Source organism: Polyergus mexicanus, unplaced genomic scaffold, assembly GCF_030449975.1.
Source record: "Polyergus mexicanus isolate NDT 795.1 unplaced genomic scaffold, iyPolMexi1.0 SCAF_10, whole genome shotgun sequence".
Taxonomy (NCBI): Eukaryota; Metazoa; Arthropoda; class Insecta; order Hymenoptera; family Formicidae; genus Polyergus; species Polyergus mexicanus.
Genome location: NW_027223330.1, coordinates 56,720 through 70,375, shown reverse-complemented (window position 1 = coordinate 70,375; position 13,656 = coordinate 56,720). Strand labels below are relative to the sequence as shown.

Below are 13,656 nucleotides of genomic sequence, written 5' to 3'. Positions count from 1 at the left end.
CCGCCTCATTACATCATTAGAATATACATATATTCGTGTATATATTATATATCGATATATGTATATTTTTCCATACAACTGCCATATGTGCGTGTCTCTTCCTTTCTCTCTCTCTCTCTCTCTCTCTCTCTCTCTATATATATATATATATATATATATATATATATATATATCTTTATCTTTATTATCCTGCTCGATTGCACTATGTAAAGCCGGACGATGAGTTGACGGTACCGCGCCCCCATGTGGTTGCCATGTCGCGCTACACTCCCAACGCCGTAGAGCATGAAACCACGAGGAGCACGAGAAACCGCGAAACAGTGGCCACAGAGAGCACCCACCCCAAGACACTAAAATCGTCGCGGGCCCCTCGTCGTGGCTCACGGCTTGGCTCGAGCTGGCTTTGGTGGGGTGGTTGGAGGTGCGGACAGTGGTTGAGAGGCTGGTGGGGTTGGAAATTGCGTGGTGGTGGGTGTTCGTCGAGGTCTCGGAGGCCCCTCCGTGGCATCTCGCTGCCTCTAACCCATCGAAGTGGGGGTGTAAACAACAGCCCTGCCGTGTACCTCGGTCGTCTCGTTTCGCCTCTGCCCTGCTCTTCGTCAGCTGATGCGTCTTTTGCAGCGTGTCGTCGTCGATCTTTTTCCTACTTCCGTCTTTGGCCCCCCCCGGGCACAGTCCGGATGGGACGGGACGGGACGAGACGAGACGACGAGACACGAGGTAGGAAACGCGTCGAGGGGGACAAAAGTAGGGAGAAGAACAGGGAATATATTCACGGCGTGTTAGAAGGGGTTTCGCCGTGCATAGAGCGGGAGAGAGAGGCGAAGAGAGGGAAATGAAAAATGAAAAAGGAAAAAAAAAAAGAAATCAGAGTCGCGTGCCATTTTCTTACGCGGATGATTTTTCCATCATGGCGGACGTAACAGCGAGCGTACGTGCGCGTTTTGTGTAATTGACGTTGTTGCTGCTCGAATCTCCGGGGCGGGGGGGGGGGGGGGAGGGGAGACTTCATTAAGCGCCCGAGTTTTCATTACCATCGAAATCATAATTTTTTTTTCTCGATTCCTGTCGCGACAATTGTTCTCGTACATTCTCTAAAGGATAAGATGTAAAGTTTTTTTTTTTCTATATCAAACGTGTGTGAACGCACGAGAAGGAAACGTACGATGCGAGAATGAGTCCGTTGCACAATAGAGTCGCCGATCCGCTCGGCGTGCAGCGCCCCGTGCCGTGCGCGTAGTGATATCGTAGCGCGCTCGACTCGTGACGAGAGACGAGAGACGCGAGACGCCCGACGCCCGATGAATTTTATGAAAATCCACAGATATGCCTTTTGCGGAGATAGACGTATACGTACATAACGCTCGAGGCTCGAGCGCGAACGATAGAGAAGGATAGAGGGAGGGAGACGTCTGGACAGCGGGAGAAGGATAGATTTTCTTGCTTGGCCTCGGTGTTAACCTTAGGAGAGAATCGTTGCGCCATTACGACATGCGCGTCTTGCGAGAGAGAGTCCAGCGGCGGCACGAACGACAGGCGGAGCTGACCGATCAGTCGCGTATACGCCATTCCCGCGTACGACGAAAAAACACGTCGTGTGGAGAGACTTTCTCTCTCTCTCTCTCCTCTCTCTCTCTTTCTCTCTCGGGACGGCAGAAGGCAGAATCACGGTAGAAGCACCCTTTTGGTCCTCCTTCGACGAAAGAGGCATCCCCGCGCGCGCACATGTAGACACACACATACACGGGTATCTCTAACCTCTCCGTTTCTTTCCTTAGTCGGGGCGGGGATATCCGTCATCCCGCGTTATCATTGTCATCATTGCCCCAATTCGTCTGACGGTGTGTCTGCCGTGTCTGCGCTGCCCGCGACAACGGGTGCCTTCGCCCCCGACGCGTTTTCGCGTTCCCCTTCCCCGGGGAATGCCAGTGTGCCGCCCGAGGTTCGACTCCCTTCTTTCTTGACGTTCCCCCTACCTTCGCCCAGTTTACCTTCTTTCTCGTACCGTTTCTCGCGGTACATCGCCCATCGCCCATCGCCACGTCGAGGTAGCGCGTGAGAGAAAGAGGGAACGCGGAGTCTCGAGCTCTATTTCGCGGTAGATTCCCACCTATGGACCTCCTCCCCCCCCCTAACCCTCATCGCGCTCCTACCCCTTACGGCACTCGTAGGGGCACCATCACCGCCTGATGGAGTGGGGTGGGATCCTGGGCCACTTTGACGACTATCCTCCCTGCTCCCGGATCCCTTTTAGGTAGGGGGAGGGGGTGAAGTGGGGAGTCCTCACCCCACCCTCGGACGATATCACCGAGGCTCCGAGTCAAGAGCACGCTACTCGCCTCCGAAGCGAGTCGCTAAACCAACGTAGGATTTTCATTTTGTCGCTTTCGCGGAAAAGCACGTGGGAGGGAGGATGCGAGGAAGTTGGGTTAAATTAGGTTAGGTTGCCAGGATAGAGGTTGAACACGCGCGCGCGCGTGTGTGTAAATGATAGAGATAGACTTTGACTTTTCATCTCGTGTGTTGCACGATATTGTTTTTCTATTCTAATCTTCCAATTACGATATCGTTAAGTACGAGTCGTGCGATGATAACGGTGATTCGACTTGATCGCGAATTTAAGCTTGACATGGGAGCAAAGAATTTCATTCGATACCCTTCCTGTTCATAGTCGTAGATGATGTTTTTGCCATGTCTTTCATATTTTGTGTATTCCTTAAATAATAATACAGGGAAAAATGTAAAATACACGAAGCATATGTTTATCTATATGTATATTTTATCTATTTGTAATTTCTTCATTTTCAATATTTTGCGTAAGAAGACGAAACACCGAGACTCGGTTCTTATAAACGCGGTTGATTATATCGCGTTTTAAAAGTATAACTTTTCTTGTGTATTGCGTATTTGCTTAAAATAACATTTATATTTATAACTACATTTGGGCCAACAATTTTATTCTTATATTTAGTATAATGCGTATATTATATTGAAGATTTTAAATAAATAAATTTCCAAGATTTATGTTTATTCGTAGTCGCGCGGGAGAGCGACTAACATAAATCTTTTAAATTCAACTCAATCTCTCTTGTTTATGTCAATTACATTTTGTTGGAGAGCATATTAAATTCTAAAAATGAAATACTTTGTCATTATTGAAGCGGTAAAAATGGATTTCTGTTCTTACAGGTATAATTTTGAAAAATGAATTTCACACCATTCCCCGGATTCACCGGTTCGCTGCCGACCGGTACTGTTCATCAATTTGCTACAGCAAAATTTGCGCAGAATCTTACCACTGGTGGACAAGTGGTTGGAGTTCTGTCAGGTGGCGAAGGTGGTGTTCATTACCTAAGGCCAGTTGATCCAAATGGCTTCGCCGTGGCTCAGGGCGGTAACAGTCAGCAACAGCAGATTATTACTTTGCCTATCACTGTACCGGGAAAAGATGGCACGCAGCAACAACAGACTGTCCAGATACAAGTAGTCAATCCTAGCGTATCTCAAAGCGGAAATAGCGGCGACCAACCGAAATATCATTTGGCGCCAATATCGTTGGGTCAGTTTCCGCAGGGGGCAGCTACCGTTCTCACTGTTGCCTACAGTCAGCAAGGCGCGGATGGAGTACAAATACAAGTACAACCGCAAAACACCGTGGCGACTACGCAAACGTAAGTACATGACGATGTATATTCTCTATATTTCGCGTTTTATCTTACATTTTGCATATAAAACCAAGTAGAAAAGGATTAATTTCTCTCTTTAATTCGTTGATTTCTCGATCCAATTTTAGATCCGATCAAACGACGCAAAGTACATCTACCGCCGTGACCACTACATCGCAGCAGACCATCCAACAAACGGTACAGCTTCCGGGAGCGCCCGAAGGTCTGACTGTAGTCGCTCAGATTCCTCAAGATTTGATCTTGCGAGAAAGTATAGAAGAATCTAAGGAGGACGTAAAAGAGGGTACGACACCCGTGGCCCTTATTAAGCGGGGCAGTGTCAAAAATCAAGGTAATCAGAGCGGGGAAGAGTTTATTACTTCTATGCCCGCTAGTTGGCAAAGTCTCGCCACTCCAGGATCTACCGTCGCAGATTATCTCTCCAGACTACCTACCAGTACTCTGCCTCTTAGCTTGCAACATTTTCTCAAGTTTTCGGCGGAGACTATAAAGAGAGAGGCTACCATCGAGTCTAGTCCGCTCGGGGCGGATGGTCTTGATGCATCCGGAAGCACAGCCTCGGGGGAGCAAGCGGTGCAGATTACGGTCGCAGGAGGAGAAACGGCGATCATTCCTGACGTTGTCGAGGAACAGGAGCCGGGGGCAAAGCCGAAGCGAAAAAAGAATATAAAAAGAAACCTCCGAAACCGAAGAAACCGAAACCAGGGCAAGTGAGTATAGTTACCGCTCTCGATGGTACGACCCTGTTTTGCTGCCCTCAATGTAATATGGCGTATCCGGAGAAGGAAAGTTTGGAACAGCATCTGATTGGACACAAAATAGAGAGGAGGTTCATATGCGACATTTGCGGCGCTGGTCTTAAACGAAAGGAACATTTGGAGCGGCACAAATTGGGCCATAATCCTGATAGACCCTTCATATGTTCCGTTTGCATGAAGGGCTTCAAACGAAAAGAACATTTAAATCTTCATTTCGTTATACATTCTGGGCAAAAGACCGAAGTCTGTACCGAATGCGGCAAAGCGTTCTATCGGAAGGATCATCTTAGAAAGCACGCGAGATCTCACCTCGCTAAGCGTGCCAAGGAGGATCCATTGAACACAAGCGACGCGGCGCAAAATCAACAACAGGCGGACCAACAGCAGCAGCAAGTGGAACAAATGCAACAACAGTCTTCGGTGCCTGAATTGCAGCAAATCCAGATACAAGTAGGACAAGGCTCTCAAGCGCAGATTCATCAGATTTCCGTTAGCGAGCAGTCTACGGTAGTTTTACCTACAGCTGCCGAGACTGGAGCTATGACTATGCTGCATCATCAACAGCAGCAGCAGCAGCAGCAGCAGCAGCAGCAGCAGCAACAGCAGCAGCAGCAGCAGCAGCAGACGCAACAGCAACAGCATTAGCAACAGCCTACCGCCCCGAATCAACTTGGGCGGTACTTTCGTTTCAATCATCAGCACGCTAGAGGTCGTGCACGACATAGCGTACTCGCAGATTAAATTTTGCAATTTGATAAGCGAGTTGATGTTATCGAAAGTTTCATTGATCTTCATCGTTGCCTAGTTGATTATTTCGCAGTCTCCGTTTTTTGAAATGCCTCCGTTTCTTAAAAAAGAAAAAAAAATGTGAATATCCATATTTATCGATGCAAAGCCGGTTGGGACTTTGATTTTGCGCGCCATCGGCTTTTACCTTTAATAGCGGCACAAAAAGAGCTCGCATTCGTGTTTATAATAATATCCTGTAACAATTATCCTGTAAAGCGCACCGAGCTGAATCTACGAACAAAGTTCGTGTATATTTACGAATTTCTTCTCTTTTACGTACACGTTATAGCGTACGTGGAAAGAAGCGACAGTATCCGCTCGCCCCTCGGACAAGATGTTTTTGTCGCTGATCCTGTTCCATGACGCAAGTTAGGGATAAATATGAAAAGTTTATATAAATAAATATATAAAATATATATATATATATATATATATATATATATATATATATATATTTTTTTTTTTTGAAAGCGCGAACTGGATTCGTCGAAAGTGAGAAGGCAATCGAGTTTTGGGCTGAAAATGTAATTTGCTTTTATGACGATGATATAAAAATACGTAATGAAAGAATTAACTACACATGAAATAGAGTTTGTTGTAAATACAGCGCAATCTTTCATTCTCGATGAGGAAGAAAATCGTGTCGCATAAATGTTAAAGCGAGGTGAATCTTATTTATTTCTCTTGTACAACAGAATCGTGACATTACGACGGAACTTGATTCGCCGAATCAAGTCCAATTTATATTTTGTAGCATTATATTGACAGAAGCATGCATACATTTTTCTATAATTTAGATCATTGCGTATATGTTACTTTCACAGAAGACGCGAAGACGTGAAGACGGTTTGTGGAATTCGCGCTTGAATGGTTCGAATGTTGAAATCATGGGATATAAATAGATTGGGAAAAAAGTGTTGCGCGTTTAACAATCTTTTGGTACAAAGGACAGAATTAACTTATCGCGTTTAAAAAATTCTTTTCCGATAGATGGAAAACATTATAGTATACGCGTTTACGCACATTGCTGTAAAATTAAATACATTTCTGCAATCTATATAATTATATCACGGATAAGATTCGTATTTTCACTCGGTTCGATCTAATATTGGAATGTTGAATACTAAAAGTTAATATTAATATTAATATCGAAGAAATAAGTTTAAACGTCGCGCAAACGAATATTATGACAAAATATAAATTATTTACAATATTCTTTTTGGTTGGTCACACGATGTATTATAAAAAAAAAGAGCGCTAAATATTTCGATATGTAAACCAAATCGATCCATCATGATTCACGTGAAAAGTTTTTTGACGAAGGTGTATGTATACCACACACACACACACACACACACACACACACACACACACACACACACACACACACACACACAAACTTCTTATTGTAAGTATTGCAATTAAAGGCAATGGGTATAATTGTACAAGAAATATATTATTATTTTATTATCACATAATATAGATATATCATTATCGTAGTTAGGATAAATAGCACATAAGCAATTTTCATTGTTACTTACATAAATATTGGAGGAGCTATAAGATAAAATAAAACATACATTTAATACAAAAATTATATTTTCCTCGCCTTTCTAATTCTTGTATATCTTCCTCGAAATTGCGCGAAAATTTAAGATCTCGTTGGCGATTTCACGATATACGAAAGATGACAAAACTTTCTACCTATATACTCTTGTTCTCCACACACGGCAATGAGATAAACGTGTGTCGAGGGGGGGGGGGGGAGGGAAGAGGGAGGAATGTAACACGGCGGCAAGAGTTTCGAGTTAAAATTCTGCTGCCTGATTCGGGCATTTTCATCGGGGGGGAGGACACGGTTCGGCGCGCCGCGTCGGTAGTCGGCAGATCCGGGAGAGAGAAAAAATAGTTAAGAGGCTGGCACAGTAGAGGGCGGATGAGTGGGATGGGGACACCGGCTTGAGGGACAGGTGTCAACGATACACCGCGCAACGGGGTATTCTCCTTTGACAGTCGGTGTGACTACGCGTGAACAAAAAAAAAAAAAATAAAAATAAAAAAAATAAATAAAATAAAATTAAATTAAATTAAAAAAAAAGGAAAAATCAACGATCCAGGCGAGTGCTCGAGTGCGGGGTTAACCCGGACGGTAAGCATATTACATCCAATTCTCGTGTCTCTCGCGCGCTACGTGCGCGAGAGGCCGACGAGCCGCACGCCAACGGCCATTTTCTCTCCCATAGAATTTGGTGCGATGGTGCAATGGTGCGCGGTGCGGCGGTGCAGCCCCACGCCACGTATCGACTAAGTATCTGATGAAACAGAGTGGGATGGGGTGGGGAAGAGAGAGAGAGAGAGAGAGAAGGGAAGGGTGGCGTTTGCGTCCCGCCGCGTCGTATATCCCCATCCCCCTGACAATCGACCAACCCTTCGCGACTATCTCTGTCGGCAGTTTTTTTCTCCATCCGTATCCTTTTTTTCCTCGTTCACGGCGTGTTCTCGCGCAAGGGGCTAAGGGGTGAGGTGTCTAGCCGTGGCGCGTCCTTGGCCGCCGGCGATTCGTTCGTCGCGGGTGTTTCAGCGAGTGTTGGCATTTTAGACAACGACGACGTACACAAATCAAACCGGCGTATCGTTCGAATATTCCACCACGTTACGTGATATCCCGTTGTGAGCGCCAGTGTGGTGGCGTGTCTAGTGTCTACCAGTCTATCGTCGCGCTTCTGTCTCTCGCTCCACCCTCTCTCTCTCTCTCTCTCTCTCTCTTTTCGACTCTGTTTCTTTCTCTGTGTCTTGTGTGCGTCTGCCATCGCGTGCGAGAAAAATCTGCCCCCGCACTACTCGTACTCTCTCGTGTGCCGTCACGGGAATCCCCCTCCGAGGAAAGGATCCGGGATCCGGTACGGCGAGGAAACATGGGGAGAGGGACATCGTTGTGAGTAAATACCTCTCCCGGGCGTCGTTCATGATGCGTCGTTCGGTGCGACTTGACGTAATCGAGCTAAGGCCGGTTCTACAATAAGTCGTATGTCGTTAATCGTATGGAAATTGACCAATCACAGTAGATAATTTAAAAAAAAAAAATGGATTGTGGTTGGTCAATTTGCTTACGGCTAACGACATACGACTTATTGTAGAACCGGCCTAAGCGAGTCGAGATGTCTCCCTCGATGTACGTGAAAGGCGCGTGATGTACGTGATGTACCTTTTCACGCAAACAACGGTAGAGAAAGAGAGAAGCGATTCTCGTCGACGGAACATAGTTTGGCGATATCGTCCTGACTCTTTTGACTCGCTCGCGAGATTCGAAATGAGAAAGTCGATGATCCATTCATTATCCTCTTCTCTCCCTCTCTTCTCACGCTTCTTCGTACGGAATATACATTTCCTAAAGTAACCTCTTTGACATCTCTCGCGCGTACCGAAACAGAATATATATATAAAATTCTCTTATAAACGACGCTTGTCTCTCCTGTTTAGGTATATGAATTCGACTGACGATCTGCAATGAATTTCCCGCCGTTCGGAGGTCATTTCCCTAGTACTATACCGAGTATTCATCAATTCGCGACCGATAGCTCCAGCGGTGCGAGCGCGCGTTACGCCAATCATTTTCCCAACCAGCCTCCGATCGGAGTGCCGGTTATGGGAAAGTACCGTCCCGAGAACAACGGCGTACAATCCGCTCAGTCGCAAGTGATGATGAACAATAAAACCAGCTATCCCAACAGCAATGTTCACCATTATCCAAATGCGCCGTACTCTCAAGCCCAATCGGTTCAACAACGGCCGGCCAATTCGCCTGGAATGCAAGAGAAACGCTCGTATCATCAGGTAAAAGCATCTTTTTACCTGATTCTTTTTTCAATGAATATTTTCGAATATATTTTATCTCTTAAAGAAAGGCAGGTTCTTTAATACATGTTATATATTGTATTATAAATACCTTTTACGCATTTATGTATATTTTTTTTCAGTTTGTATTTATTACAAACGTCGAGAAATAATTATTGTATATTAACAATTATGACACAGATAAAAGCAGCGCGTTGCATTTTATAAATTGTCAGAAATATAAAAGATAAGAAAGATGTAAACGATATTAAATATCTAACTGATTTATTACTACAAGTACAAAGAACAATAGCCTTAAAAATTGTAATATACCGTTTTTTTACACCTTCCTCTGTTGCAGCAGTCCACGGAAACTATAAATCAGCAAGATGTTTGCAATCTCCTTCAAGACAAGGATAAGAATAAGGAGAAAAAAACTGAGGAACAGCGCAACGGAGAGACCGCTACAAATGGTACTCAACAGGATTACACGATGCATCAACATCATCAACAACACGCTCATACTCAGACTCCAGCCACTATGCCCGCTACGTGGCAGTCGCTCGCTACTCCCGGATCCACCGTAGCTGATTATCTCAGTCACTTACCGGCTAGTACTTTACCATTGAGTTTACATCATTTTCTTAAATATTCTGCCGAAAGTATCAAAAAGGAGTCGGAGATGGCGCAAACTACTTCGGTGGCTGTGGCGACTACAACGACACCCAACATAATGATGTCGCCGAATAATAAAAAGAAGAAAAAGAAGAAGACGCCAAAGGAAAAGAAACCACGTCCAAAGCCTGGCGAAATTCGTCTAACGACAGCATTAGACGGCTCGACATTGTACTGTTGTCCAGAATGCCATATGGCGTATCCGGAACGAGAATTGTTGGAGCAGCATCTTTTAGGTCACACTTTGGAAAGAAGATTTGTCTGTGACATATGCGGCGCTGGCTTGAAACGGAAAGATCATCTTACGCGTCATAAACAGAGCCACAATCCCGAGCGACCTTACGTTTGCACCGTTTGTTTGAAGGCTTTTAAGAGAAAGGAACAACTAACGTTACACTTTGTAATACATTCTGGCGAGAAACGACACGTGTGTACCGAATGTGGCAAAGGATTTTATCGAAAGGATCATCTACGCAAACACACCAGAAGCCACATCGCGAGAAGAGTGAAAGCTGAACTAAGTCAAAACGCTAGTAAGAAATATGTCATGTGTATTAAAGCCTAAACGTGTTGTAATAGTTTTTCTTGTATTACATTGGCAATTTTATGTGCCTTAGGTACGCAACAGAATCAACAACAAAATAACGTTTCGAATATGCAAACGACAACCGTTTCAGCATCATCTGTTCTTCCGGGCGGGCATCCGGGCTCTCTCCTGTCCTGAGCCCCGCCACCAGGGAACTTTCAGGTTCCCCATCCAAACAATATTCTTCATACGCATACTTCGCATCATTCGCTGCATCATCATCATCTAACGGCGGTTAATGTGGCGCATCAGTCGAGTATCACGCCACTTGCTACATCCGGTCATTATCAGTCGCACGAGCTTAGCTTTTTGGGACACGTTAAAGATTTCTGAGACGAGGAGAGGGCCTCGATAAAGAGGTAACACCAAGACGCTAACCGATCGTCACTGTCTCATCGTCGACGTGAGTAGTTTTGACTGACCCATGATTTGAATCTAGTGAGTTTTATATAAACATATATTCGTATTATGTGCTTAAAAGCTTCCGTGTCTCATCTTGTTGATGCAACAGAGATATATGATTATTCTTTTTTTCATTTTTACTTCTTTGGCTTGGCGATTTACGTTTGCTCTGTCATTTTATGGGGTGAGTTTATGATTTGTTGATTGACTTCAATATTGTTCTCACTAGAATTATACATCAATCAATGCGGTAACTTTTCTTGCCAAGTATACACGACGTACAATTATTAATTTAGTTTTTCACCCCTTGTGTGTAATTGGACCCTCATATATATATATAATATAGCATCAATTTGCTAAAATGTATTTTTTTAGAACAGGTTTTTTTTTTTTTTTTATTTATTTATAAGGAATAAAGAGAGACATAGAAGCTATACACTCCTTATAGCACAAACAAAAGTACACATGTGGAAGAAAAATACTAATTTTCCACAAAAACTCTAGAGTGTAGAAAAGTTTGATTATAAGTCAAAAATTCTTGCCATACATTGCGTACGACGAGGAAAAAGAAGATATTTTTATGAGAAGTCAGTGTTAACATAGATATTAAGCTGATTGATGAAAAAGAGGGAAGGAGAGAGAGGGAGGAGGCGAGGGGGGGGGGGGAGAAAGAAAGAAAAATTTAATAACATCTCTTTTTCTTTCTTTGTTTTTTCTTTTCTCACATCATCGCGTTAAAATACATTTGAATCCTATAATTTTCGTGATGATCGTGAATGTTTTCATTATTTCTTGTTAAATGACATTACACAACTGCAAATAATGTAAAAGGAATAGGAATTACATACGCATAGTGATATTCCTAATACATATGAATGTGGACGACAAGTCGACCCACTGATTAGAAAATTGTTTTTCGTTTATATAAAACATATATTTACTGAATCTCAGTGTGCATATATATATATCGCGAAAGGTTATCTAAAAGAGTCTTTTAGTGTGCATATATATCGATGTATAATTAGATTATATTAAATTATTATAAAAATTCTTGGCTATGCTCTCTATCGAAAAACTGGCAAAACCATAGCAATATTTTGCGATTGACAAAAATTATTCGTTTCATTAAAACTTTTTGTTCATTTTATGTATTAGTTGACAGTATTTTATATTTTACGATATAGTGTTCAAAATTTTTACTTTTATATTGTATATACATATGCACAGTTTTATGTACGCAAGTTATTATTTGCTCAGTTGGTTTGGGGTAAACGCGTCGTTACTTTCCTTTACGACTTACGCGCTTTACGATTTACGCGCTTTACGACTTATACCGGACACTTGTCATGAAAGTTTAAATTACATTTTATAATTTTTTTTAAATGACTTTTTTACATTGTTTTTATATTATACATTTTCGTTGGACTTCTTATATTCGTTACATTCGTTGAGTACTGATTATATATATATAAGATTTATTTTATAGGTATGGTCTATATATATATATATATATATATATATATATATATATATATATATGTATGTATGTATGTATATATATTATGATTTTTTTTCGATTATATAAACTATAGCTTTTTTAAAATGTTAATTAATTTTTTTATCCATAGTCGCGGCGCGCGCAAATCTTCACTGACTGTGATTATTTCTGACAGAGGATATTTGTTGCTGTAATGGTCAGATCGCGTTTAAGTTTTATACTCTTTGATCCTATCTCTTTAGTATAAATGTATGTGCCATCGTTTTTTAAACTCATTTTTCTCCATTCTTTTCTTGCCATATACTGACAGGTATTTGTTTTATAGTCATATAAATACCTTCGTGAATATATATGGTATATATATATTTTTTTTATTATCATTATGTATTATCTCATATCGTTGTGTCGTCATCATCATTTCTTATTATCAACATCATTATTATTATTATTTATCTTATATATCTATAAGTATTATAGGTGAAATAACGTCTCTGTATTGTACAATATAAATATGCATACCAGAACGTAAAATGTTAGAAATATGATGAGATCTTATTGTAAGAATTTCAAATATGGTTTTCAATATCTATTCTTACTTATTTGTTAGGAATTCATATCTATTCTATCTAGTCTATTTTATCAAACATAAGCGTCACTACAATATTTTGTTACACACATATATATCGATGACTAAAATAATTGAAAATTTTTTGATATATTTTTTATAATTATATTTTGTTAGATATGTGTTTTGTCTTTTCTGCTATTGTTATGTTTTACTTTACATTCCTGAAAAACATGCAATATTTTGACAAATGTCCAGTTACACTTATATTCTCGTGCGCAGATACTCATTATAATAACTATGGAATAATTTTTTTTTCTATTTCTATTAGATACATTCTTTCCTATTTATTCTTTTGCATCATATCTCTAGCATAAAACGTTTTGAGTAACACAGAAAATTCAGGTTTTATCAGACCTCAAGTATAATGATGTACTAAAATTATTACATACATGGACACACACACACACGTGCGCGCGCGCGCGTATACTATACAAGCCATATGTAAAAGATCAATTTATATTAAAATATGTCATATTGTCATGTACTTGTAACTACCAAGGCAGAGAATATGTCTTAGATTATACGTTAGTGTGTAAGTTTGTATACAAAATATATTATAGCATAAGAGGTAGAAGCAGAGAAAGAAAGAAAGAAAGAAAGAAAGGCAAAGAATTGCATACAAGGCGTATCAAGAATATCGCGCACTTATGCAGGTACAATCTTACGAGATGTATATTATAAATTTTCTTAACTCAAAGATATTATCAATAATTTTCGAGATATAAGTGACGGTGAAAATAAAGATCTAATATCAGAAATTATTATTCAGCATACTAGATAATATAAATCTTAACGATGTT

General features: G+C 41.4%; 1 protein-coding gene across 1 annotated transcript; it reads left to right on the top strand.

Annotated features, from left to right (window-relative positions):
* Positions 1–1,062: 1,062 nt before the first annotated feature.
* Positions 1,063–11,359, top strand: LOC138936890 (gastrula zinc finger protein xFG20-1). The gene is given in 7 exon segments (XM_070302673.1): positions 1,063–2,364; positions 3,190–3,671; positions 3,794–4,347; positions 4,350–5,121; positions 8,737–9,067; positions 9,429–10,275; positions 10,360–11,359. Coding segments are annotated over 6 exon segments (3,078 nt in total). The 5' UTR covers positions 1,063–2,364; positions 3,190–3,204; the 3' UTR covers positions 10,467–11,359.
* Positions 11,360–13,656: the final 2,297 nt, after the last annotated feature.